The 26228-nt window shown below is 34.2% G+C and overlaps 1 protein-coding gene across 3 annotated transcripts in view; it reads left to right on the forward strand.

Moving 5' to 3' along the window:
* gmds (GDP-mannose 4,6-dehydratase) overlaps window positions 1–20864 on the forward strand; it is a 449938-nt gene extending 429074 nt beyond the window's left edge. For all 3 annotated transcript variants that reach the window (XM_041245279.1, XM_041245277.1, XM_041245280.1), the window contains 2 exons: window positions 16557–16625; window positions 17254–20864. In XM_041245279.1, coding sequence (XP_041101213.1) covers window positions 16557–16625; window positions 17254–17316 — 132 coding nt within the window. In that variant the 3' untranslated portion in view covers window positions 17317–20864. The remainder of the gene's footprint in view (window positions 1–16556; window positions 16626–17253) is intronic.
* The last annotated feature ends 5364 nt before the right edge of the window (window positions 20865–26228 follow it).

Raw genomic sequence — 26228 nt, forward strand, 5'->3', positions numbered from 1 at the left:
GTCGAGATAGATAAAGAAGGAAATGTCTATGTATTGATTTATGTATTCATTTATTTCAGTATTTATAAATGTATTTATTTATGTTTTACTTTTACCAGGTATAAAGGCTATCCTTCAGCACAGCTAATTCTCAGAAATTAACATTCCTTTTTGTCCAGTGGGGACCACAAATAGCGTTACTCTCATTAACCAGTATCGAGAGGAAACCATACTTCCTTGCCAACAATATGGACCACAATGAGTGTTGCACTGACAGGAAACATTTTTCAGAGATCAAGATCAGAATGTCAGAATGAGTGAGAAAAATAATAGTCCCGAGAATTCTGAGCTGGCTGAGTTCATCTTTCAAAATACTTCTTGTTTTCTCAACTAATTTGTGTAGCACTAACAGTATAACATAGCAGGCTTGCAAACTGAAGGTTACAGTTTATTAAAATCCCACACTAGGCTTTTTTTATATTTATATTATATAAAAAATACATTTTTGCATGCAAACATTCAATTTTAAAACAGAAATAAATAATTTAATATAAATGATATAGACGTCACAATAAGTGTGTTCCCTAGTATATTTCCATGTTGACAAAGCGAATCAATTTGGATATCCTGTAATATACATATGGGTGGATAAAACTCCCTGGGGTCTTCAAAAATCTGCAAAAAACATTGGGAGGAGAATGAGAAGGAGAACATTTTTACCTTACTTTGGTGACTTATTTCTCATACTACATGACAGGTATTGACTTTTTTTTCTTCATTTCACCTAAGAGTGTTGGGAACTACAAATTAAAAGTGAAATGGTGCTTTTGGCTGATTTACATTTGTTGCGCCAATACCCTGAAAACAAGTAAACTGTCCTTGCTGTATAGAGAGTCTCGCTGATAATTTGGCACGAGAAACTAACGTTCCTCTCAGTTGGTTTCATAAATATAAAAACTAGAATCATTGGCAGGGTTTCCATGCAATTTAGAAACTCCAAATTCTCTCTCCATTGTCGTGAGAATGTTATTTAGCATGAACATATCATGCACATGCCTCATTCTATAGGAAGGGTGCGGCCAAAACAGGTACAATGCAAAAGGCTGGGTAAACTGCCTTCTCACGCGAAAAAGCTTTTCAAATTGACAAAAAAAAAACATTTGTTTTATTTTAAATTGTTTTATGATTAATTTATTCCTAATCCGGAGATGGTCACATGCATTGAAACCTACATCTTGTCCTGGTCGAGGTGGGTGTTCTGGAAGGAGGAGCGGGAATGAGAAAGAAGGAAGAGAAAACAAAAGTAAAAAGATAACAATTGCTACACATGCTGGAAGCACCAGCACAGTGCTTATTTGGTAGAGGTATATTATTTGTCAGTACCTGTCTGTGTCTCTGTGTCAACTTCCTGGTCTGGGTACTTCACTACAAGACGTCCTGTCACAGTCATTAATTAGTTAAATGAAGTTAAATCATTTATTGAACCAATATGACAACACACACACTACATGAAACCCATTTGCATCAGTTGTTAAATTAATTTACAGTATTTTATGTAGTGCATAAATACAGTAATATCAGTCACCTGTTGACAGACGATATATTAAGTTGGTAAACTGACATAGCGAGCTGTGTTATTTTAACAATGTATTCCACTTACAGTACATGAAGAAAAAAAACCTATGTGAGCATGAGACAACGCAAAGTAATGAAACCTGTGTTTAAGACTACATGATCATAGTGTAGCCTCCTGTCGTCACATGTTCTATTTTAAACATTCTATCTGTGAAATTATTTTTAACTCTTTTGTTTAGATGCTATTCTGATCTATTGTGATTTAAGTTAAGATCTTTGAACTAAACTTCCTGGTTGCAGGATATTTGTTTTTTCTTCCAGTCAACTACTTACTTCTAGCATTTGCTGTAACCAGACGAGATATTATTAGATGCTGAGCTTTACTAAAAAAAGAAACTTAGTTAGAAAATAGGCAAATACTTAAACAACATGTGTCTTTTATGTTTTATGTTCACAAGATGATGTAACTACTGTGATCTTTTAAATTCTTCAACCCCGCAGACCTTTAAAGAAGGCCTGGCGAAAATAAATTTAAAACACACATATGCACATGACTGACGTAAACAGCAGAGGAGAAGCTGCATGGATATTTATTAGAAAAGTGATTGGAAAAAGTAATTTACAAACGGTGGGTTATATTCACAAAGTATTTACCACTGTGCTAATTTAAAACCTTGAACAGGGCCCTGTAAATATAAACACACTTACCTTTTCAGTGTACTGATGCCTAATTGGCTGAGCTAATGGAAGCCATATCTTGGGAAACACTTACCTGGTTTTAATTAAACTCTAAATTGCCATTTGTTATGAAATGCTTATTGTATGTTATTTATATACCTTTTTTTCTCCTCCCCTCCCTTGTTCTACATAATCCAAAGTTACTGTCTATGAAATTGTTAGTGGGCGCAAACTTAAAATACAACCCTGTAAGCACATTTGTTATACTGTACTTATCCCACAACAGTTCCTCAATGTCATTACTGGTTGTAGCTACCCTTAATGGCAGCATCTAAGCAGACAGCTTCTGGTGGCTGTTTGCTGTTCTCCAGCTGCAGACAGCTGGTATATTTCAAAGGGAAGGCCTCTATTTTATTTGCATCTGTATCTAAGAGATGGGGTTAACAGAGTATTACCCTCCCTAATGGTTTTTCCTGCCTTTTTAGTTAAAGAGTAATTCATTCATATGGCTTCCCATGTCATAGTTTGTGTATATTCCGCTGAAGTGCTGTAAACATCGGGGCAATTGTGTTAACATTCGTTTAAAATTATGTGTACCCGCAAAACAGTTTTAGTGCATCCACTTTTGGCAGGAGCTGTTGTATCAGATTAGTGCCTTCAAATCAGTGATGGGGAGAAATATTCTAAAGGAGTCCCAATGCAAGCACCTCCTGAGTGGGTTAAATACCATGTGCAAACCAGTATGCTCCATAGCCCGGCTTGCATTTGCTCTTTTTTTGCCATTTTATATCCTGTATCAGTTAGGCTGTCAGAGCCAGTGCTGACTGACTCAATTTCCCTGAAGTAGAGTTTAAGCATTGTTTTCGGACTGACGGCATTCTGTTGGCCCCTGGTGATGGACACTACCACTGATTTCACCACTTCCTGAGCAGACCAGACAGCTCACTGTTTTCTTCTCGTCTCTTATCACCGCCTGCCATTAAACAGGGCCCTGTTTTCTACTTCATTTTGTGCTGATATACAGCCATAGGAAGGGAAGAGGGTGAAAGCACATTTTTATTATGAGTTTCTCTCCCTGTTTGGGCACGATGAAATGTGAGATTATTGCGCTGATAAGATAAGAATGTTGCAGTGACTTCTCCAGTTTGGTGGTGGAAGAGGAAATGCCTATCTGATCTGATTTTCACTTAAGATTTTACTCTAAAGCTATTTTTTCTTTACAAGTATGTGCTATTTATGCATTTGCCTTCCTCTGTGTCTTTGCAACTCCCCAGTAAATAACACGGTGCACTAAAAATAAGCATTGACCCAAGATCTGGAGCATGCCTGCTCATGCCACTCGAACGTGGAGATCTAAATCGTGTGCGAAAATCGGCAGCATTCTTTCATTCCCCTGGTACCGAAACTGTTCCACTTCTTGCTTTTCGAAGAAAAGGCAAGCAAAAACTAAATAAATTAGGAGCTAATGTTACTCATTGCTTCCACTCTCTTTTTTTCCTTGAATTTTTTTTAACCCTTCCACCTCCCATGGCTCATTGGTTTTCCCACAGACATGCTTTACTTTCCTGCCCCTGTGTTTTGTTTAGATAAGATTCATATACAATCACAGTGCCTAGGAACCCTTTTGGAAAACACAAATCTTACTTGTAGGAACGGACGCTAGCTAAATATGTTGTTATTGAAGCTGGTAGTAGCACTGCACACAAGTTTGATTATTTTTTTACTTTCTAAATAAAACACCAGAGTCACTTAACCCCTTATAATTTTATTTTATGCTGTGGTTTTAATTTAACCCTGTCCCATTAGAGCTGGTTACCGTAAAAAGCAACTCCTGTCAGAAGAGACGGCTGTTTACAATTGCGTAACAGCTAAGAGCCATCAGCCGTCACCTTTGAAGGGCTGCCAGAAGTTGTAATTATGGGTGGATTCACTGGGTGACAAAACTGGCTGATAAGAGAAAAAGGTTTGGCAAGTTATTTATTAAATCTCACAATGATTATGTAAGGATTTCTTTGTGTACATGAGGTATTTTTGCTTGTTCAAGAATCTTTTTATTAAGATGGAATATTGGAAATCCAACAGGTATATATATATATATATATATATATATATATATATATATATATATATATATATATATATATATTATATTATATAAGAAAATCATTACTGTGTTTATAATAGAATATTCAGGTTTTGACCCCCCACCCCCACCCAGGGTCCTAGATTAAATCTGGGGGGGAGCTACTGTAATGTTACAAACATGCTTGCAGTGACTTTTGATAAAAATTAGTGGCCGACTGTGTCAGGAATGCGGGCTATTATTACTCATGTAATTTTACAGGTCACAAGTCCAGTTAAATAAAATGGGTAGTTTGTTTTAAACTGTAGCAGTAATAAAGACAAAGAAATTGCTAGGTAATGAGGTCCAGGCGTGCGCCAGTGAAGCCACGCAATCTAGATGCCAAAAGGAGCAAGGCTACAGAAATAAAAGAAGAGTGATTACTGGCACTATTTCAGCAGTTCCAGTCCGAGAGGCCTCTGGACTGCACACATTGCCCCTCACCTGGAAAACACTAGAAAAAATTTTAATCAAAACCTACATAAAAGGGTGATGCGTTCCTTAACTTGCACTTTAAAAGGGCCTATAGTACTGATTATTACATCAAAAATTGTAGCAGTGACTGAAAGTATCTGAGACATGATAAAAAGTGCAATTGATAATAGGTATTGTTATACAAATATAGCGTGATAATAAATACAGTACATAATATTGTGTTTATTAATATGAGACGTAGTAGTATTTAACTAGATGGATATTTGAGAATGATGTAATGGTATTCATTTATGTATTTATGTATTATGTAAAAAAAAAATCTACATAATCATTTTTTTTTAGATTGTATAGTGAATCATATTATTATTATTATTATTATTATTATTATTATTATTATTATTATTATTAATAAATGCAATTGATTTAATTGAATAAATGTGGTTAGCTATTTGTTTAAATTATTTGTTTAATTATTATCAATGAATGTAACTCATTATTATTTAATTATTTAGCAGATGCTTTTATCCAAAGCGACTTAAAGAAATTGAACAATTGAACAAAATATAACAATATATAAATTAGTATTAAATTGAAAGATGCAAAGAGAAATGGCAGATAGCAAATGGAAAAATTGTAAATATTAAAAGTACACAACTAACTAATAAAATAACACATATAACACATATAATACAATAACATAACACCCCAGAACAGCCAGTGTCCTTTCCCGATGTTCTTGCACTATTGCTGCACATGCTGCCGCCCACACCGGCAGGGAATGTCAAACAGTAGCAAGCTGTAATCGCAGGCAGTAGAAACAGGTGTGTGATGGACGCAGGTGAAAACAACAAAGGCCAGTGATGCGCTATGATGTGCAGAGAACACTTGCAATGATGTTGTTACCTGCTTCATTTTTATTCTCTACCATAAAATTAAAAATCTTGATACCAATATTGTTTACGTTGGTACCGTAGCATAATGACTTTGATATTAACATTGTTTTATTATGGTGCAGTGTTACAGGGGTGTAGTTATGTGTGGGTATCCACTACATGACAGGAGAGACACGGAGGTTGACGTTGAAACGCCGCTCAGATGTCTAGGTTTTATTGACAAGATTTACAGTTGTTTCAGTGATATCTGGCCTCCACTAGGGTACCAGCAATGGTTGTCCTAGTGAGGGATCACATACACAAACACAGTGTAATAAATACAAAATGCAAAACAACCGGAAAATAAAAGCTGACCCAACAGTGTCCGAGCACTACTCCCCTAGAAAGGAGGCCCCACTCGTCCTCTAACACGTCGCCCTGACACATCCTCTAAATACACATTCATAAGATTAAAATCCCCTAAACTAGTCCCCTTTTCTAAACACTAGGATCCCAGTTAACACATGAAGGTCCTCGGATGTGTTCACAACCCCTGTCAAACACACGCCGGTCACACATCTGATCCACACAGGCATGAGTCCTCATGCTGGAAAACGAAGAACCGGAAAAAAAGGACTGGCTTTCTAGCTCCTTTGTAAAGGTCTGCGGCCAGGGTTAATTGATTGTCAATTAGTCTGCTGCACATGGATTTGTATTAGGAAAGGAGGGAGCTCTAACCTCCCCGTCCTGCCATATCTAGCAGAAACGTAATTTTCTAACTAAACACATTTTATTTCCAAACTAAACAAAAACACATTTCTTACATGTGCAGGGCCTCAGCCCTGCCACAAGCAGTAGCATTTGCCTTTTAATCAGTAGTGACAAACCTGTTCAATGATGATATGTCTGTTAAAAGTGTATTTTATTTAAAACTGTATTTGCAGTCTATTAGGTAGTGTATACAGACACGCATTGCTTAAAAGAGGCCACGGGTTGAGTGAGCATGGGGAACGACTTCTGTTTTATTACCCGCATTGAAGAAACAATGGTGGAAAGGTCAATACAGACCCGTCCTCTCCTGTACCTGTTCTGTGTCTTAAAATGAGGGCTCCCGTTTCCTGTAACTTTAGCTGTTAACCTTCAGAAACACCAACTTCCATGCAAAAGTATTTGTATTTTTCTGAACAGCAAGAAAAAAATGAAGTTGACGTTTTAATTGTCAGTAGTTTTCCCCATCCTGATGAGTTGTGGCAAATATTACAAAAATGTTTCACTTTGTACTGGTTTGTGGATCATTCTGAGGACCAATGGCGATGATGATGTAAAGCTGGTACTTCCAACTAAATAAAATGTTGAAGTTTAAAAATCTTTTTTCTAGTTTGAGCTCCCAGTCAAAAGTTTGAAAGCAGTAGTGAAATACATGACACCCATTTAATACCATCATATTCACACTGTTTTGCTGGTATCCTGAGCTTCACTGACCTGGAAACAGGACACTGTGGGAAAAGGTTGTTATCAATTCCATAGTCATGCTCACTTCCATTCAGTGCAACAGACTCCTTGTTATCATCTTTCACCAGATATCAGACATGCAACTGTCCAGGAAGTTGTTTTGGTAGGATACATTGGTCCTACAGTAAAAATCTGAAGTTCATATTAAATTCCATCAGTGCACTGTATTTATAAAGCATTTGTAAATGCGGTAGTGGCTGTTTATAACTTGCTGCATATTCTATTGAGTATCTATGAAGAGTATTTAAGGAGAAGCATATGTGTGCATGAAGTTGACTGGCGGATTGAGAATTTCTTACTAAAGTATAGGAAAGTGTAACAAAACAAAATTAGGGATTGTAAATATCAGTGAGGTATGGTAAATCATGGCAGACCATACTAAAACATGGTGGGAAAGCATAATAACACTGAGATAACTGCAAAAAATGTGTAAACATTTATAAGAGATAAATGGTAGATTGTCAGTCTACAACATCCATCCAGTAGTAGGCTTGCAGCCGGTGATGTTGTCTCGAGAGGGTGTACTCAATCATGTCAAGGTAACCTTAACTGACCTAGACTAATTTAGAAGTTAACGTTATCTTTCTTGAACTTAAGAGTGGTCTGCAGTTTTGAGGGGAGTTATCTTGCCTAGATTTTTATACATCAGAATAAGTGCAGTGGTACCCCCAAAAATACTGTATGAATTTTGGTGACTGACTTACGACATTTACTCAGTAAATAAGTTGGTATCCCTAAAATAGATAACATTCTCTTATTTCAAATTTGGTAAACTATTTTAATAATCAAGACATCTCACAAGCACATTGTGATCCACTACCAATGCAAAATTACTGTGTGGAATAGTTGTTCTTCATTTTACACCAATGCAGTAGTGACTGCCAAGACTACCAGTTTTTAGAAGTTGTGGTATTTCTGTTAAGTAATCATTGTACAAATAGAATGCTGTTCTGCTCTTACTACGATATTTTCCGTGTATCTTTGATTTTTTCTTAATGCATGAAGACCCTCTGCTATCATACTTAGTTTTTTTCATTGATGTAAATGTCTTGACAACTTCAATTGCAGATTCAGAAGCCTAAGAAAAGATGCTCTGTAATTATAATGAAATTACTTCAGGCCTTACTATACACACTGGTTTTGAAGATTACGTTACTGCAACGTCAACCGTTCATGGTTTCCATAATTAGGTGCTAACAGATTAAAGGAATATTTAATTGTATATAGTGCTGAAATGCTCCCTGGTGTATTAGGGAACTGCGAATGAAAGACATACTGGAAAAATTCAGGAAAGGAGCTCAGGAAATGAAATATTTACATACTAATTCTTCACATTTTCCTCAGGCTTCTTAGACTTTTAGTCAGAACATAGACTTCCATCTTAAAGCCTAGCATAAGGGATTAACATGTCCATGTTAGCAATCTTTTACCAATCAAGATTAAGAATCCAGTTTTAGGCCTCTAAAAACATTAGACATAACCATATAATTTTATTACACACAACTAGATACGTTACTAAGAAATATTAGGGTGTTCTTGTAATCTTTTAGCTAAATGTTTTATAAAACTAATAGCATGTAAAACATCCCTTACAACACGTTTCTGGTTGTACTATTTAAGTAATAATGTATGTGTTCGATCCACAACATCCATCCTCATTACACAAGTACGCTATTACTATTGGAAATTTACTAGCCTTTTAGTTTCTAACTTAAGTTATCTTTCTGGTGTTTTAATATCCAGTGTGGATATTTAAATTATTGTACACTTAACTGCCGTCAGCTTCTGCTGACTCAGAACTGTAGAGTTCTTTGAACCCTGCTTCTTCAAACTATAAACTAATAGGCAGTATTACCTGCTATTATTAGCTCCTTCAACTGCCAGTATTTATTTATTATTTTTTTTAGATCAAACATAAAACACTTTAAACATTGAGGAAATTTAAAGTCAGTTCATTGGTTGTTTGGTTTATCTCAAGAGGGTCTACTCAATCCTATCTAGCTATACTTATTGCATGTGAATGTACAACCAATCAGAGGACAAGATTTTTAACAGCTGTGGTCTTTACCTACAAACATATCTCCCTACTGGTCAGTCACTAGACAAGGCCAAGCAAAGGCAGGTCAACCTGAACTCTTTCCTTCAGCTTCCAGTAGCTTAGGAACATTTAGATTTGCTTGGTGGAAAGAGCCAAGAGAGCAGGATTGGAGGACACTGTGCTGTACATGGGTTACAATAGTAAGGGGACATTCAAATTATGCATTTTAGAGCCAGGGTCTTATAGGAATTGCCATTTCGGGACACCTGAAAGACAGCCATCTAAACAGTAACATATCTAAATAATACCATCACTGAGATCGTCAAAACCGGACCCTTTCATGAAAACCTACATCTCTATCAGTACCTTTTAACTGTGTAAAAGACCAGGGAGGTGCCTGTTTTAATCATTAAAATGGAATCCAGGGCTCTTTACTATACAACAAAAATTCTAAAGCTTATTACAGGTAGTAAGGGTGTAATGAGCGGAACAGTATGCAGGGAGTTATGCAGGATTGATTTTCATTTTTGTATTACTGCTCATACATTCAAAAACATTACACTTTACAATGTTGTGTTGGGTCATTCTTTGAAACCCACAGTAGTACGACACTCAGGTATTGCTTTTATATGCTTACAATACCTAGGTAGTCTTTTCAGGATGAAGGTTTGCAATTGGCCTTGTCCTTGGTCAGTATATGCCGAGAAGCTGATAATTACAAGGCTTAGATTTGTCTACACAGACATACCATTCTGTAACGGATAGATAATGATAAGCATTGAATTTTTATGTTAAAATCTTTTATTATCGATTCAACACTTTGAGTTATTTATGCCACTTAACATTTCTTAACCTAATTGATACTTGCATGTTCGATAATGAGATTAATGTGATTGTTAATTTGGCAATTTGATTTGTTTTTTGCTCTTTTGTTACGCTTAGTTCAAACAGTTCATTATGTTTGCCTCTCATGTTGTGGGAATGTTGTCATGAGTTCCTTTGAGTTTGAGTCTGAAATCCCACTTACAAGATAGTAGCAAGGACTATGTTTTAAATGTAGAACATGAAATGGCATTTGAAAAATAAAAATGCAAAAAACAAACATGTGAACCGGGAACGGAGAGTAAACTTTAAATCGTTTTCCCGAACCTAAAACAGATGAAGACCTACAATCAATATTATTGTTAACGATTGGTTTGAGAAGTACTCAGGCAAAAATTATGTTGGCTGTAATCTTGTGTGAACAAAGCCACGACAGAAATGCTAAATCGGATTTTAAATCTAATGTCTGTGTTTGGTGGAGATTTAATAGGAGATGATGAAATTGCTGTTGTTCCTGAACCTGTCCAGAAAAAATGTGAATAAAAATCAGAATAATTTGTAATCATAAAAAAAAACTTTTTAAAATTACGGTAATGTATAATTGTATTACTTGTATTTAACAATAGTAAATGCTAAACTGAAATCCCAATCCCCTTACGTTTGAAATGAGTAATACTATATTTAACTATTTATGGAAATTACTGCATAATAAAATAGTATTTGTTTTACAGTTGAATTGTTCTGACTGTGACTTTGTTGACAAATCAACAGTTTTCAGCAATATATCTGCCCTGCACTCCCCTTCTCTTGAAAGCCAAACAACCACTTTAGTTAGAAGGTTTATAGAATGAATCAATGAAAGGATCAAAGGGTGACTGTTTTAATATCGAAAAAAGTGTTCATTTGACTACAAAAATAAGGATTTTAATGGCCCCGGTTGTTTTATAATTTATTTTTAAGTTGAATACCCTGTTCTAGTCAGTAGACAAATATGGAGTCATAGTCTAAGGACATTGTCCTGGGAATAGTGATTGAATTATCCACTGAAGTCTATATTTGCATCCTGAGCTATTCTTAAAAGGCATAATTCCACAGTAGTGACGTCAAAAAGTGAAAATTCCTCTAGAGGAAAATATACTTGAACTTTGACCCATTTGACTCCTCGAAAGAATCACTTTCAATTCAAACAAAAAATGTCTCATTTTCAACCACTCGACAACACCCACAGTACAGAAATGTTCATTCATGATCAACAAAATATGAATACGTTAAAAAAAATTAAAATAATGTAATGGTGGTACATTCGTATCTCAGAGAAACTGGAGAGGAATGGGACATTAAAACAAGGTAATGGCAATCATCGAAATAAAGCTGAAGCACTAACGGATAACGACATGGAACGTCTGTACAGCACTGAAACACTACGTTTAAAAAAAAACACTGTACTGCTGAACCTCATCATCTTTAATATTAGCATCACAAGGGTATCCATGTATTATATATAAAAGAAATTATAGATGTGCTTCAGTGAGTTACAGGAAAACAAATTCATCTCGGCTTTCTGTGACAGTTTATAAACTATAACAACTGATATATATATATCGCTATATATATATATATATATATATATATATATATATATATATATATATAGTATATATATATATATCAGGGTATAGACAAAATAAGTAGAGAATTAGAACAAAATTTTGGCAGCAATCTCCAGGGTATTGTTCATGTCTTCTAATGTCTTTAATTGTCTTGCCTATAGAAATTTCAGAAACTATTTTAACTGCATTTTTTAACTACATACGAATCATCTTTATGTATAATTCCTCTTTTGTGAGTTGTGAAAATGTTTCCTTGGAGGGACGTTTATCTGGGAGTTCAGCCATTCTGGAAAAGAGCATTTGCTGGGAGAGTGGGTGTGTGACTTCAGGGGGAATAGCAATATAACGGCAAGATCTGTAATGGATTACATTATGGCTTTTCAGAAGCTCAAAATCAACTGTTAAAAAAAATCATCTCAAGTGTATAATATGTTACAGTAAATCAGTAGTTTATTATTATTATTTTAGAAGTCCAAATTGTAGTTAGGTTTGTATTCCTTGGTGTCTGATTGATATGTCTTCCACGGAGGTGCAACCAGCTTCATCAAAAAGCAGGCCTTGCTGCCTTTCCAGTTTGTTAACTATGCAGGTAACTACATACACCTATGCCTCTGTTAACATGGGTAATGAGATTTTTCTGTAATATGTGACAACTAATTTTAATACCATTTGAGGTACTGTATCTTTAAGACAAAACAACAGGAAATTGAATAAATACGCTGGGGGAATTGTGACTGGGGTGTAGTGTGCGAGTGAAACAAGTAGCAGAGGTTACCCTGAGGGGTGTTGTTGAAGTGTATATTGTCAGAACAGTAAAGGAGCTGTCCCGTGGCCTCATTTCCCTTGCTTCATGTCATCTGTCCAACACCATCTTCCAACACCTTCACAGCAGCATTCAATCCAAAAACATTCAATGAAAACATCAATGTGACATTCACACCGAAAAAAGTGCATACAAAATTAATTAAAATTACAATGTGAAAACTGTATTGTTGGTATTTCCAGTGTTCCTGTTGTTCTCAATGTTGAGGAAATATTATAGAACTATCAAGACTAATTGTTAGAAAAGTAGTGCTTTTAACTGCAAGGATACATATATCTGAAAACAGTGTCTGTTAAAAAAGAAGAGGTTGAACTCTGTTTCACATCTTCCTGAGTGGATAATGATATACTGCTAGGTGTGTTCCTGCAGGTAGCCTCCAGCACAACAAGAGAGTTATTACTTCTGAGATTTTTTGGCCAACTGAAGGGTTAGTTGTTTTAAGTGAACAAGAGCTTTCCTTGAATCAAAATATTTTGACAGTAAAGTAAATATATCTAAATTATTAAGTAACTGTATCCTGACTCCTGTGTTTGTGATGGCTGTCTACCTGTTCCTAAGCAATTAAAGACAATAAACAGGTGGCTTCCCCCCTTTATGGAAATGAATGAAGTTGAACCAAAGAAAACCTGCATTAATGAGAAAATGGCAAGAGTAATAAAAACTCCCATCAACTGGTTTTCACAATTTTAAGGCAAGGTGGTATTTCTGAAATATTTTTGTCTGTATTAGTGTCCGTTGCAGTGCTATTGGGGGTACAAATGTAGCCCTTATAATATTTATTCTCTTATTCTGCCGATATGTTGGTTCTTGCAAAATACCTTTGAGTGTCTCTGAGCAAGCCTGAGCAAGGTGTATTTTCTGTAATCAAGGCAGTATATAAATGACCACTAGGGGCACACTTGTTGTCTGCACTGATCATTTCCTCCACCCACTACACAGTGTTCTATTATGACCTAGTGGAGGTCATTTTGTACTTTCATCATTAAAGATTCTACCTAGTGCAGACTTGCTCGGAGGCAGCCCCAGAGGGGAAATATGCCGGTAACCAAACATGCCAAATATCCACTAGAGAAGAAACATTAATAAATGATGATTAAGAACATGGCATCATAAACAGTGAAATAAATAATTATCGGTAAACAAATTCAGTTTGTGTTCCTTGAAGTTGCTCCAGCAAAGCATGTGATTGATGATAGTTTGAATAGTTTGATGAGCAATGTTATTTCATTTACATAGTGGTAAATATTTTGACAAATAAATATAAATGGAACTAGAAATGCAGGAGGGTATAGATTACTCTATGTAAAAAGGTATAGATTACTCTGTGTATGAAGGTATAGATTACTCTATGTATTAACAGTGTTTAAACATTTTTGCATGACTAGGCAAATCTAGTACAATTAGCTATAGTTTGCTATTTAAATGTTACATCCATATAGGTCACATTTGTACAGCTGAAGTATTTATTGTACAGTTAGTCAGTACGAAATGTGCCAGGTGATTGATTTTGTCTAAGATGTTGTGTTTTGTGTGGACTCTGTAACAAAAAGAAAATCTTAAATCTTATTTTACTAACTACATTCATACAATTCTAGATCACACACAGTTGAACTTTGACCACACATATATGATAGCAGCATATACTGCAAATTTAGAGTTGTAATTATTGAAGTGTATGTTTTCTTACTAGTGTATATATTTGAATGGCGATAAATGTCAGGAAGACATTTAATCTATTTGTCAGCTATATAATATGCCGCCTTTTGTTCGCTGAACTAATTCAGTGATTAATTTTTAAATGTGTGTTACATTTATATTAATGCCATTTTGCATTTTTCTTAAACTAAAAAAAAAAAAAAAAAAAAAAAAAGCAGTGTAAAACCAAATGCACTGAATGAAGTGCTACCAATACCATCTTACCGGTGCACTTTTCTCACATGTGTAGTGTCTCATAGCCCATATCTGCTTCTGCTCCAGCCACAGGAATCCTTGCAGAGCTTCAAAGAGCCAGGCTATTTACACAAGTACCTTTATAGCATATACAATATTTGAAAACCTCATAACAACCATAGCACGTGTTGTCAGAGCAAAGCAATTTGCTGGAAAGGATATTTATGTTTATATCGGATTATGCTTTAGAAGCATGTCCCATACTTCCTGGTATTCTGTCACAGACTGATCATAATCTGACCAGAAATATGTTTGAATCATTTAAACAAAAGTCATCCTGTAACAATAGCTGTTGTTGTTTCAAGTATATGAGTAGTGTTTTTATTTTACTGTATTCATTGTTCCTTTATTTAGGTTATTTATTATTAATAAAATAAAATAATAGAAAAAAAACAATGCACTGATCTACAAGTATGGTATAAGCATATAATACTGGGTCAGGGTTATACTTGTAGAATTTATTATTGTCTTCAAAAGCTGTCTTCCATTTGAATTTTAAATAGATAAACTCAATTGTGACATTTGAACTCATTATGTGTTGACTTTTTTTAACAGATTTGTGTTGTGCATTTATTCACACACAGGCTGTGTCATATTCTTTTCAAAGTCTTTTTTTTGTTTGTTTATAAATATTTACAAGCTGGTGTAAAGCTACTTGTATATCTTACTTTTGTGATCTAGCGATTACATTAAACTACTTCATTCCAGCTGTCAGCTTGAAGAGCAGTTTAAATCTGCTCACCAGTGCCACCTCTGGTTTGGAAATAATGATCCACACTTACCTTGGACCTGGGGTTATTTTGGGAAAAATTGTTTATATAACTACCTGTAGCTTTTACCTAGCACTGTATTTGTCAAAAGAACACATTGTTTTATTTGTGTGATTGGAAAATTCAGTTCAAGTTTGCACCGTTTAATATTTTTCACAAGTTTAAAAAGATTATAATATTTTTTTTTTATAATTTAATATATATATATATATAACAAATGAAAACCTATAATGGCTACGCTGTTACTTTTGGTTTGTCGATGTGTACAGCATTACCACACACACACACACACACACACACACACACACATATATATATATATATATATATATATATATATATATATATATATATATATATATATATATATATATATCATTTTGCTTGCAAAGGATATTTATGTTTATATTGGATTATGCTTTAGCAAGTACATATGCTAGCCTAAACATTTTTTCTTCTCTCTCTATTATTTACTAGTATATTACAATTATTCATTTTATAATGTAAGCCTACTCGTAACGACTCCCTAACTTATACATACCCTTAAACAGCTGTTGGATAGTGGGGTGGTTAACTAAGAAGAGTGACAAGCTTTTAAATCTATCCATTCACACAACCCTTCTCAGATGGATATATGATAGCCATCCAGAGCAGGATTGCCTAATGAAAACCAATTCACACAGTAATAATACTCAAGGGATAGCAGTCTGAGGCAATTTTGGACTGTTTTTTTTTTTTTTTTTTTAAATAAAATAACAAACCATACAGGGATCACCATTTATTTGTTCAGTTGTTTTCAGTACTTTAAAAAAAAAAAGAAAAAAAACTGGCTACTTGCTTGGATCCAGGTGTATTCTGTAGTTAATGATTTTCAGATGATTGTATAATTTGGTGGAGGATTCCTTGGATTTTTAATAAAACATTAGCTGCTTTGTTTTCTTGAGGGTTTTTAATGGCTAACTACAAATGTAAATATTTTATACGTACATCGTATTTATATATATATATATATATATATATATATATATATATATATATATATATATATATATATATATATATATATATATATATAGAAACAATATATTGATGAGTTTAGTTGAAGATAAATCCAAACAAAAATCGAATGCATCAGATTTTAAACGTGCATATTTATTTACTTTACACCATAATAAGTATTTTGGGAATATTTCCATTTTTTGCTTTTGCTTGTAGATATGTAAATAAACACAAGAATGTTCCTTGAAAATATGTTTAATTCATTTCAAAAAATGTTTTACAGTGCTGTGTTTTCTTGTGTAGTTGTTGTTGTCCTACTTAGTTGTACCTTTGAGTTGTATAACGTTTGTATTATTGTTTTTCTTTTAAAGGATTTTCTGCAAGGGGACTGCAGCAAGGCGAACAACAAGCTGGGGTGGAAAGCCAGAGTTCCTTTTGAAGTAAGTTCCAATTGTGTCAGGTGTACATATTATCTTGATAACTCTTGAAAGGTTAAAACAATAACTTATACATATTGACAGTCTTGGGTGCATTGATACTGCACACTGAAAGAAAGTGTGCCTGTTTTATAGACCTTCCTCATGATTTATTTATTGTTGACACCAGCACAATATGCTGAAAAAATTGTTTTTTTTTTCTTCTACACATTCCCAATTCTCCTCCTATTGGCTGTGCAGTTCACTGTAGTAAGAGAGTGATGGAGCATTATAATTGGTTTATAGCTATCTTGGAATCAAGCCCCTATTTATACTTTTTTTAATTACAGAAAAACAGAGTTCTCATATTTTCCCAAATGCTGGAATATATTTTTCCTGCTCAGCCCCCCCCCCCCCCCCCCCCAAGACAGATTAATCACATTCTCTGCTGTCTTTCTTCCCCTTGTTGCACATACTGTATGCTCTGTCATTTTTAGAATTGTATTTCTTGTTGGTCCATCCTGACCATACACTGATTGTAGTCTAAAAATATCTATATCCCTGATTAAGTTAATCTAAAGTCCTAACTTTATATTTTTTTCATTTTTTTTTAAAGAAAAATAAATTTCCATTTTCTTCCCTTACTCTATAGGAGCTTGTGAAGGAGATGGTAGATGCAGATATTGATCTCATGAAGAATAATCCAAATGCTTAATAATACCTTACAATATCACCGTTTCTAAAATGAAGACTGCCACCAGAATAAATACTCCTTCTTCTCCTCCACTCTACGTGGACTTCTAATATTGCAAAAAGTAATCTTGATTCTCAAATCATTTAGTCATTTTCAAATGTATTGTAATTTTTGGAAGTGGTTTTTCAAAAAAAAAAAAGTTTAGTTTATCTTGGTTGAGAAAATACTAATATGATCCTAAATCTTCTTTTTAAATGTGTAAGTATTGTGCAACACCAATGATAATTCTTAGACCAGCAGAAATAATTTTGTGATTGCTTTTTTTTGTATATTAAAGCTGGGATTTGTAAGAAATGTGATTGTATTTGTGTTTTGTTCTTTTTTGTATAATGCATAGCACACAACCGCTAAATCATTTCAGATGACAGGATTTTTTGACACGCAGATTTAGATACTATACCTTCTGGTTATTTTGCAATACACTCTAGATAATTTACTTTTCACAGTAGAATTAATTAGGTGTGTCAATGTATTTTGGAATTTAAAACATTAAACTCATCTCCTGCATATTTGCAACAAATGTTAAGTCCTTTAAAGCCATGATAAACAGATTATGTCTATAGAAAGTTCCAATGTGACTCCATCGTCTGGAAGCGGGTAATATTAAATGTTTCCAGTATCAAACGCGACAGAATCGATACCATGTTGTGTAAAGTTTCTATAATTAGCCCCTGCCAACGCGGGTGAATGTTATGAAGGTAGTTTTAAGGGCAAATTGTAAAACTTCAAGGCAAAGCAATGTTGGTTCAGTCTTTCGTGCCACGGGTCCCAGGTTATCTAAAAGTTGTGAGCTTTTCAGTTTCCCCTTGGTCTGGATATTCTACCCAGCAATCACACTACTTCTTTATTTCATAGGAAAATGTATTTACAGAAGTGCTAAAACAAGTTTGGATATGTTACATTTGAAATAGTCCGACTCACTTTAGGATAGTATATAAAACAATAAGTACGCCTATGTGCTTATAACCCACACTAACAGACTACCAAAAGACTACACAGCAAAAAAGAAAATATTGACTTGTGTTTATTTGTGTGTCTTTTAAATTTTGTCTGTCAAATAATAATAATAATAATAATAATAATAATAATAATAATAATAATAATAATTGCACACACAACTGCACACATAACTCAACATCTATCAAGCAGCTTTTTGTTGGGGTGGTTTTCAATAAAAGACCAGCACAATAGCATTTTACACTAATGAAACCTAATGAAGTATACAAATTCAAACTAAATGTTAAACTGTAATATGACTAATTTTTATTTTTTTGGGGGGTGGGGGGGGGATAGTCTATTTGGTTCCCAATATAGTATATTAAAAAGAATCTCCAGTAATCTAATTTTAAACTGTTTCAATCCTTTATGAATTACTGTACAGTGTGAGCCATACAGCCAAAGCTACATAGTCCCAGATCTATATAAACAAGTAGTTGGAATCTTAAAGGAATGCACTGCAATTTTAGAAGGCTATAAAAAGAGAAATGGTTGGGGACGTAGACGAGGATCTAAGTTCAGTTTCCATATTTTTGTTAAAAAACAAGAGGGCTTTCTTTTCAGAGGAAAACCATTTGACACTAGACTGACATGGAAAGTTGTGGGTTTTTGATCAGGTTTAAAAAGTGGGAACAGTGTAGGTTTGCTTTGCTTTGAGAGGACACCTTGTGAATTAAAGGCGCAGTTCGACAGTCAGACAGAGCCAGAGTCTATGTGCAGTTTAACTGGAAACAGATGGCTCTTTGAGGTTTACCCTGGACAGGCAAAACCACAGCACCTTCCACTGCACTTGGATCAGCACCATACAGGTGCACTCTGCAACCAAATGCACATTTTTGCATTGCACTACACTTAATGACTCTCTCAGTTTAAAACAAAGTCCATCCAGTAATAAAAGGTACTACTATTTCTTACAGGGAAAATCTTTACTCTGGATTTGAATAAGTATTCGATATATGTCTACTGCAGTAAAACGCAACTTTTTTTTAATTTTACAGATTTTTCTGCAATTCAATATGTTGCAGATAATAATTGTTTTAAGGGCTTTTAAACTTCGGAAATTACTTTAAAGTAGCCAGTTTATTGTTTTGCTAGTATTTATCTTTTTTTTTTTTTCATACTAGGGCAGAGAACATTTGAGTTGAATTTCAAGTGCCATTATAATGAAATTAATTTGTTTTACATACCTAACTAGAAATTAACATTGTTCTGGTCAAAACCAACATTTAAATTGGTATTTTATATTTATTAGTAGTAGCAAAGTGTTTCATTATTCAGAAGGCCTATAACATAACATTATATATATATACCAAACAGGGCACTCCGTAAAAGGCCATGGGTTACCTATTTGTAATATAATGTAATTATTACGTGATAGTCTTATAACTTGTGGTGTAAATGAAGAAATAATGCACAACCAAAACGAGAAAAATAAAACAAGGAAACGCGACTGATGATTTTGATATGAATGAGAAATGATCCCATCCCTCAGAATGTCACTACAAGGGCTCGTGCTGTTCGGATAACTAAGCAATAAAACGCTCGCGCTTCTTTAATGCTTCGTTCCTTTTTATTTTGGAAAGGTTCTTCAGATTGCAGAATTTGAAAAAAAAAAAAAAAAAAAATACTTAGGTCTATGCATTCGAAAACTTGGAGTGAAAGCAACACGAGATAGAGTTGTATTTTAATTAATTTTAGCATGCGTGAAAAACTAACTAACACAACCTATGTTACAGCACAGAATGTTATTAAAATAAAAGCCTCACAGCATTGAAATAACAGTAACTGTTGCAGGTTACATGTACTCCTAGAAAAAAAACTGGCCTTTTGTGTTGTTTATCGGTTACTTGTTTTAAATTAACAGCACCGCGGTATCTGTGGTATAAATATCTGAGTATATAATAATTGCAAACTCAATTATGTTGGAAGTAGTTCGCGATTTTTGTCATGAATGCAGTGATTACAAGTTCAAAAACAGCAAGTGAGACCAACAATAAGTATAATAAGAATGAGAGTAATAAGAATAAGCGCGAGAATGGCCCATTGTAGCTAAGGAAACAACTAACCCATTGCTAAATCTCGAAACCGGTTTAGTCAAAGCAGGACACAAATAAACATTCAAACATATGAACTATACATTCATAATAATTTCACAAGACGTGCTTTGAGGTACCGACCCATAGCGTATTCTGGAACATGTTAAATGTCTTTGGTTTAGGCTATTTAGGGGTGTGGGGCTGACAAACTACAACATATAAACGCATCCTACCCAGACATGGATTCATCATCGCTTGACTTCAGGCCATTTTGGGGCTCATGGCTTGTCAGTACAAGACTGGTGAGAACAGCAAAGCACCAGCAGCAACACAATTTTAATCTCCTCAGCTGCTGTGTCTTCATGTTTGCGGCTTTGAATTAAGGGGTTATTGATGAGGATTTTGTTTACTCGGGAAAACAAGTATACAAAGCCGCTGGTAGTGTAGGAGGTTAATAAAAAACAAAACAAAAACAAAAAAACAAAAAAAAATGTAAAAAACAGACAACAACTCCCCCCCCCCTCCACAAGTAGACCGGGATATACATTAATTTTAAAATAAATATACTTCATAATACCAATAATGCAGTTCCATAATAAATAAATATCGTTTATTTTAATATTTGATTTTAGATTAACAATAGACTTTAATGTATCTTCTAAATATTAACTCTTCAAATCACACCTCGATTAAGACAAAACATGTTCTCTTTATGCTATAAATGTAAATTCCCGGGAACATACGAAAATGCTGCAATATATGTGACTGGTGATAAATCAAAAATCGTTTTTGTAAGTAACTTAAAGGGATGTAAATGAAAGAAACCTGATTCATCTTGGCTACACAATCAACAAAGAAAACTGAGAAACTGCGTAATAGGACTGGTTTAAAAACTGCTGCATAATAGGAGTGAATGAAGTTGCTTTGATAACTTTTTTTTGTTTGTTTTACCCTTAACGCTGAGAACATACATTAAATAATTGCGCACGAGTTTTGAGAAACCTGCAGCTTCAATTAGAAGGAAAAAAAAAAAAAAAAAAGAAAAATGTATTTTATTTTTCTATTAATCAGCATAAAAAATAACTTTAGGGCATTACACACATATTTCTGTATTCCTTTCATTCCTATGTATTGTTCGCAGGACTATGGAGCCTACTGCTAATTTTCAATTAATGTTTTTGAATATTTTTTTATACAATGACTCAAATTTCATAAGTAAACATTTTAAAATGAACACTCTCCCTAAATTATTATCCGCATGTTTTCTAAGCTGTGTTCCATTCTTAAGGTATATTTTGTCTCAATGTATGTTACTATAACTCAAAATAATATATGTATGACTCAAAGTTGTATCATGTTTAAAACGTTTTTTTTTTTTTTTTTTTTAACATTTGTTTCTCATTTTTGATAAATACATGAACTTCAAGTTGAATATATTAGTCAACTATATTATATATAACGGAATTAAAAGATATAGGATATGTTAATGTTATTAGCTTGGGGGGGGGGGGGGGGGGGGGGGGGTTCCTGGCGTGTTGATAATTCGATGAAATAGGACAAACGCTGCGTTGAATTAAAATAACCGACTGACCAATGGACTGTCTGTTTGCGACGCAACTTAATTTTATACGCTGACTGTGACCTGACAGGTGTATATCATACGATCTGACACAAGTCCGGTATACCTATATATATAGATAGATATTATATATATATATATATATATATATATATATATATAATATATATATATATATATATATATATATGGATATAATCAGGATAGGTATTACAACACACAACCAACCTATTTATGTAAACTATTTATTTTGATCTGACTTCGATTTTAATCAAACTACTTTTTTATTGAAAGTGTTGTGGCAACACAAAAAAAAATTGTCAAGAAAAAAAAAAAAAGTAATTTTATTATTAAGGAACCCCAGTTCTTTGGTAGTCTTGTATTTCTGAGTGAAAAAAAAATGGCAGGCTAGGTGAAAAACTGCAGGTATTCTTCCTGTGCTGATGTATTCACGTGCTGGTCCTAAATCGCTGTACATGAAACAAATACTGTGCTGTGCCCACCCAGGTCGAACCAAGTTGTGCTTATTTGGGGTGGGGGTGGGGGGATTGTCGACCACCCAATCCAGTAGGCAGCTACCACCAATTCTGGGCGCCAAGCCTCTGCAGTACAAGTTTATGTTTCACCATTGCAGGTCATAGAGGTAGTGAAAGTTAGAGGCATGTTGTTGTTAGCAAGGCCCAGAGCACAGCCAAGTTAGGAGTGCATTATTTGTTTACAAATCTAGACATCGGTCGATATATGAATGTTATTGTTATTCAGTATATTAATGAATATTGAAGCGAAGCTTTATTATTCTTATATAAAACACATATTAAGAGATGATATAAATGAAATACATTTACATTATTGCATTTGTTATCTATAATTTGTATTTCGTTGAGACATGAAAAGGGGTAGAACAACAGTAGAACACTGTTAGAATTGTTTAGGTATAGCTACCAAATTTGACCTTAAATGCGTCTATCCAGCTGAAGAAGGTTTTCTAGTCTGAAACGCCCTAATACAATACATGATTTTGTTTGTTTGTCAATTATTTACATTTCTGTGTGCCTATATTGCCTTTTTCTTTTTGATTTTGGTACACAGCAGTTTTCCTTTTTCAAATTTTAGAGAGAGAGAGAGAGAGAGAGAGAGAGAGAGAGAGAGAGAGAGAGAGATTGAGAGATTGTTCTATTTGTGTTGGAGGGATATAAAAAAGGGTGCACGAAGTTTTGTAAACCTGGAGTTGAACACGTTTTAATAAATATATTCTATTTCAACTTAGATTATGCGGGTATTAAATAATTTAGCTTGATCTGGAAAAAAATAATAACAGCTGTAATCATACTATTCAATATGTATAGGCCCTATATTTACTTTGTAGTTGTTTAATGTCACCACGCAAGTATGCACGCCAGGTATTTTTTAGTCTACTGCGGTGAACGTTTTTCAGTTTAAAGAGCTGTATTGAACTTGTGTAGGAAAAAAAAAAAAAAACATGAACCTAAAAAAAAGTCTGATAAATAGGGGAGACCGGGGCTGGTTGTCACACTTTTTACTCTCTATTATTTTCCTCATTCTGGTGACATGCTGCGAGGTTCTGTTCCTCGTTATATTGAAGAATAACTCTTCACCTACAAGTTGATGTTTTTTATTTTATTTATTATTATTTCAGCATAACTTCATTCCAAATATCATATTTAGACGGTTGAAAATGCGCCGGTCACCTGTGACAACTTGCCCCATACTGGGTTTGGTTGTCACACGATATGGGGTTGGTTGTCACAACGTATGTTCATGCTTTTACAGTAGACAATAATGCAACTTTTTTTTTTTTTTTTTTTTTTTTTTAATAACATAAAGTTTCTACTCTGTACAATGACAGAAAAAGTTATATTTTTACTTTTTATGTGAACATAAAAAATACAGACCTCTATATATTTGAAATGTTGACCCATGCTACAAAATAATACCACCGCCTCCACTTAACAAGAGGACAAACAGGTGGTAATTTAAATAAGCATTACAGGGTGACATATCCCACATTTTGGTGTAAAAAAGTAGAAAGAAAAAATATGACTTCTTCCTATAGGATTTACATGTGACAACCAACCTCCAAAAGTATGTGACAACCTGCCCCAAACAGACTTAACATGATAATTTAATTCCCTCAGTACTATTGGGAGAACCTACTGGTCTTTTTTTACACCAAAAGTTAGCCAGTATCTGGTTCTATTTAACATGGCCACAAGTTCAAACAAATTCCAATACTACTAAGAGTTATAACACAAATAACAAGATGTGCATTTTTTACTTTGGGTATGTAAAAAAATGAAATATGTGCCAACCTTTATGTTACATGGAATTGACCTCAAATTACAAACTGGTTGACTTCCAGACAATAGAACACACATTTCAGTGTTAGCATCACCTGCCTGCGCCATCTACTTTCATAGCTATGAGCACTGTAACAACCAACCCGCGTGACAACCAACCCCGGTCTCCCCTACGTGTTTGCAAACGCTCGTGGATTGTCACTCAATAGCCTTTCTCTTGATCGTCGTAGTACGATTATTGGGAGGAAGATAGATGATCTGACTGACTTACGGATAGAAACATAACTAGAAATGAGATTGCATGTTTTACAGAATGTCCAGATGTGTAGCAGACATACAGTTGGGTAATTTGCTCACTTCAAATGAGGCCATGGGTCTTCAAGCCTTTTACTTGGACAATCTCAGCTCCATCATACCTAGCCCCCTACTTTCCTTTGTGTATTGCAATTCTCATACCTCGAAACAGCCGAAATAGCGTACCGGACGATTCAGCCCAGTCCCCTACACTGCTGGGTTAACTGATCCTCGGAATTATCTAGCACTTCTGGTACTTGAAAACACCTACCCAGTTTCCCTGCTCTCTACTTTGTTGACAGTGCTGTGAAATCTGACATCCTCCCCATTGACCCCCGTCTCCTCGCTGCCTTTTCCGTCTAATGAAAAATTATCCCGCACTTTGATTATATTTTATTCCTTCCTGAGCTGGCCCGGTCTTGCTACATGAACACCATCAATCTTAAACTAACACGACATTTGTTTATTACATAGGAATGAATGTGATGACTTTTATGATTCTGATTACAATTATAAGTGTAGAAACTGAGTATAGCCACCCCGCACACGCACGTAATTCTTCTACATTCTTATTGCTATTTATTGTAAACTGGGAATTTAACAGGTTAGGCTATATATTGTCATATCAAAGCGATTATCCGAATATTTGAAGCTATATCATTTGACAGGGGAGATAAAATATGACTATATTATATATTATATTATATTATAAGTCAAGTGCTCTCTCTCTCTCTCTCTCTCTCTCTCTCTCTCTCTCTCTCTCTCTCTCTCTCTCTATATATATATATATATATATATATATATATATATATATATATATATATATATATATATATATATGTCGATATAGTACATATACGTAGTCCGGATCAGGTGCAAGACATAACTTCATGGTAAGGCAAAAGCGTATAGCAGAGAGTATGTTGTGTCTGTTTCATAGAAAAAGGCTTAGGAATATATTTTCTCACTGAAATCAATAAATATATTGTCCATTGCCGTCAAACTGATAGACATGAAATAATTTCGATTTGTAATCAAACGCATTAAAACAATTTCATATGAAATAGTATTAGAACTTTAATCTTTATTCTGTATAGATTTTGCGAAAGCGGTGGTAAAAGTTTTCTAAATGCTATTTATTTGGAATGGAAATGGTATGAGGAAAGATGCAGGGCGGCTAAAGAGCATGTACGTTTGTGTTCTTAGAGGTTAAAAAGCATATATAATAAAAAAAAAAAAAAAAAAAAAAAAAAAAACTTAAATATTTATTTTAAGTATTGCAGTTAAAAAATAGTTAAGAAAAATAATTCGGGGGCACTCAATAAAAAAAAAAAAAAAAGATAATTCAGGACATTAACCTACGCTTTTGCCTAGCTTTTGCTTACCAATAAACTATTTTAATTGAAAGAGCACACGAACTTCACAGGTCCACTATTATCTTCGACAATAAAGTAATAAACTTAAAGTGTATCGTTTTAATGGGTAATAAAAACGTTTAGGATGTATAGGAAACATTTAGATTACTAAAGACAATATGCCAACAAATAGACGTGTAAATAAAACACGAGTAACTGTGTAAGTTGTCACACAATAAAACTAGTTAGAATGTATTGCATGTGGTCTAAAATTGCTTTTAGTGCACTCTGTGCA

This window comes from Polyodon spathula, chromosome 3, assembly GCF_017654505.1.
Source record: "Polyodon spathula isolate WHYD16114869_AA chromosome 3, ASM1765450v1, whole genome shotgun sequence".
Lineage (NCBI taxonomy): Eukaryota > Metazoa > Chordata > Actinopteri > Acipenseriformes > Polyodontidae > Polyodon > Polyodon spathula.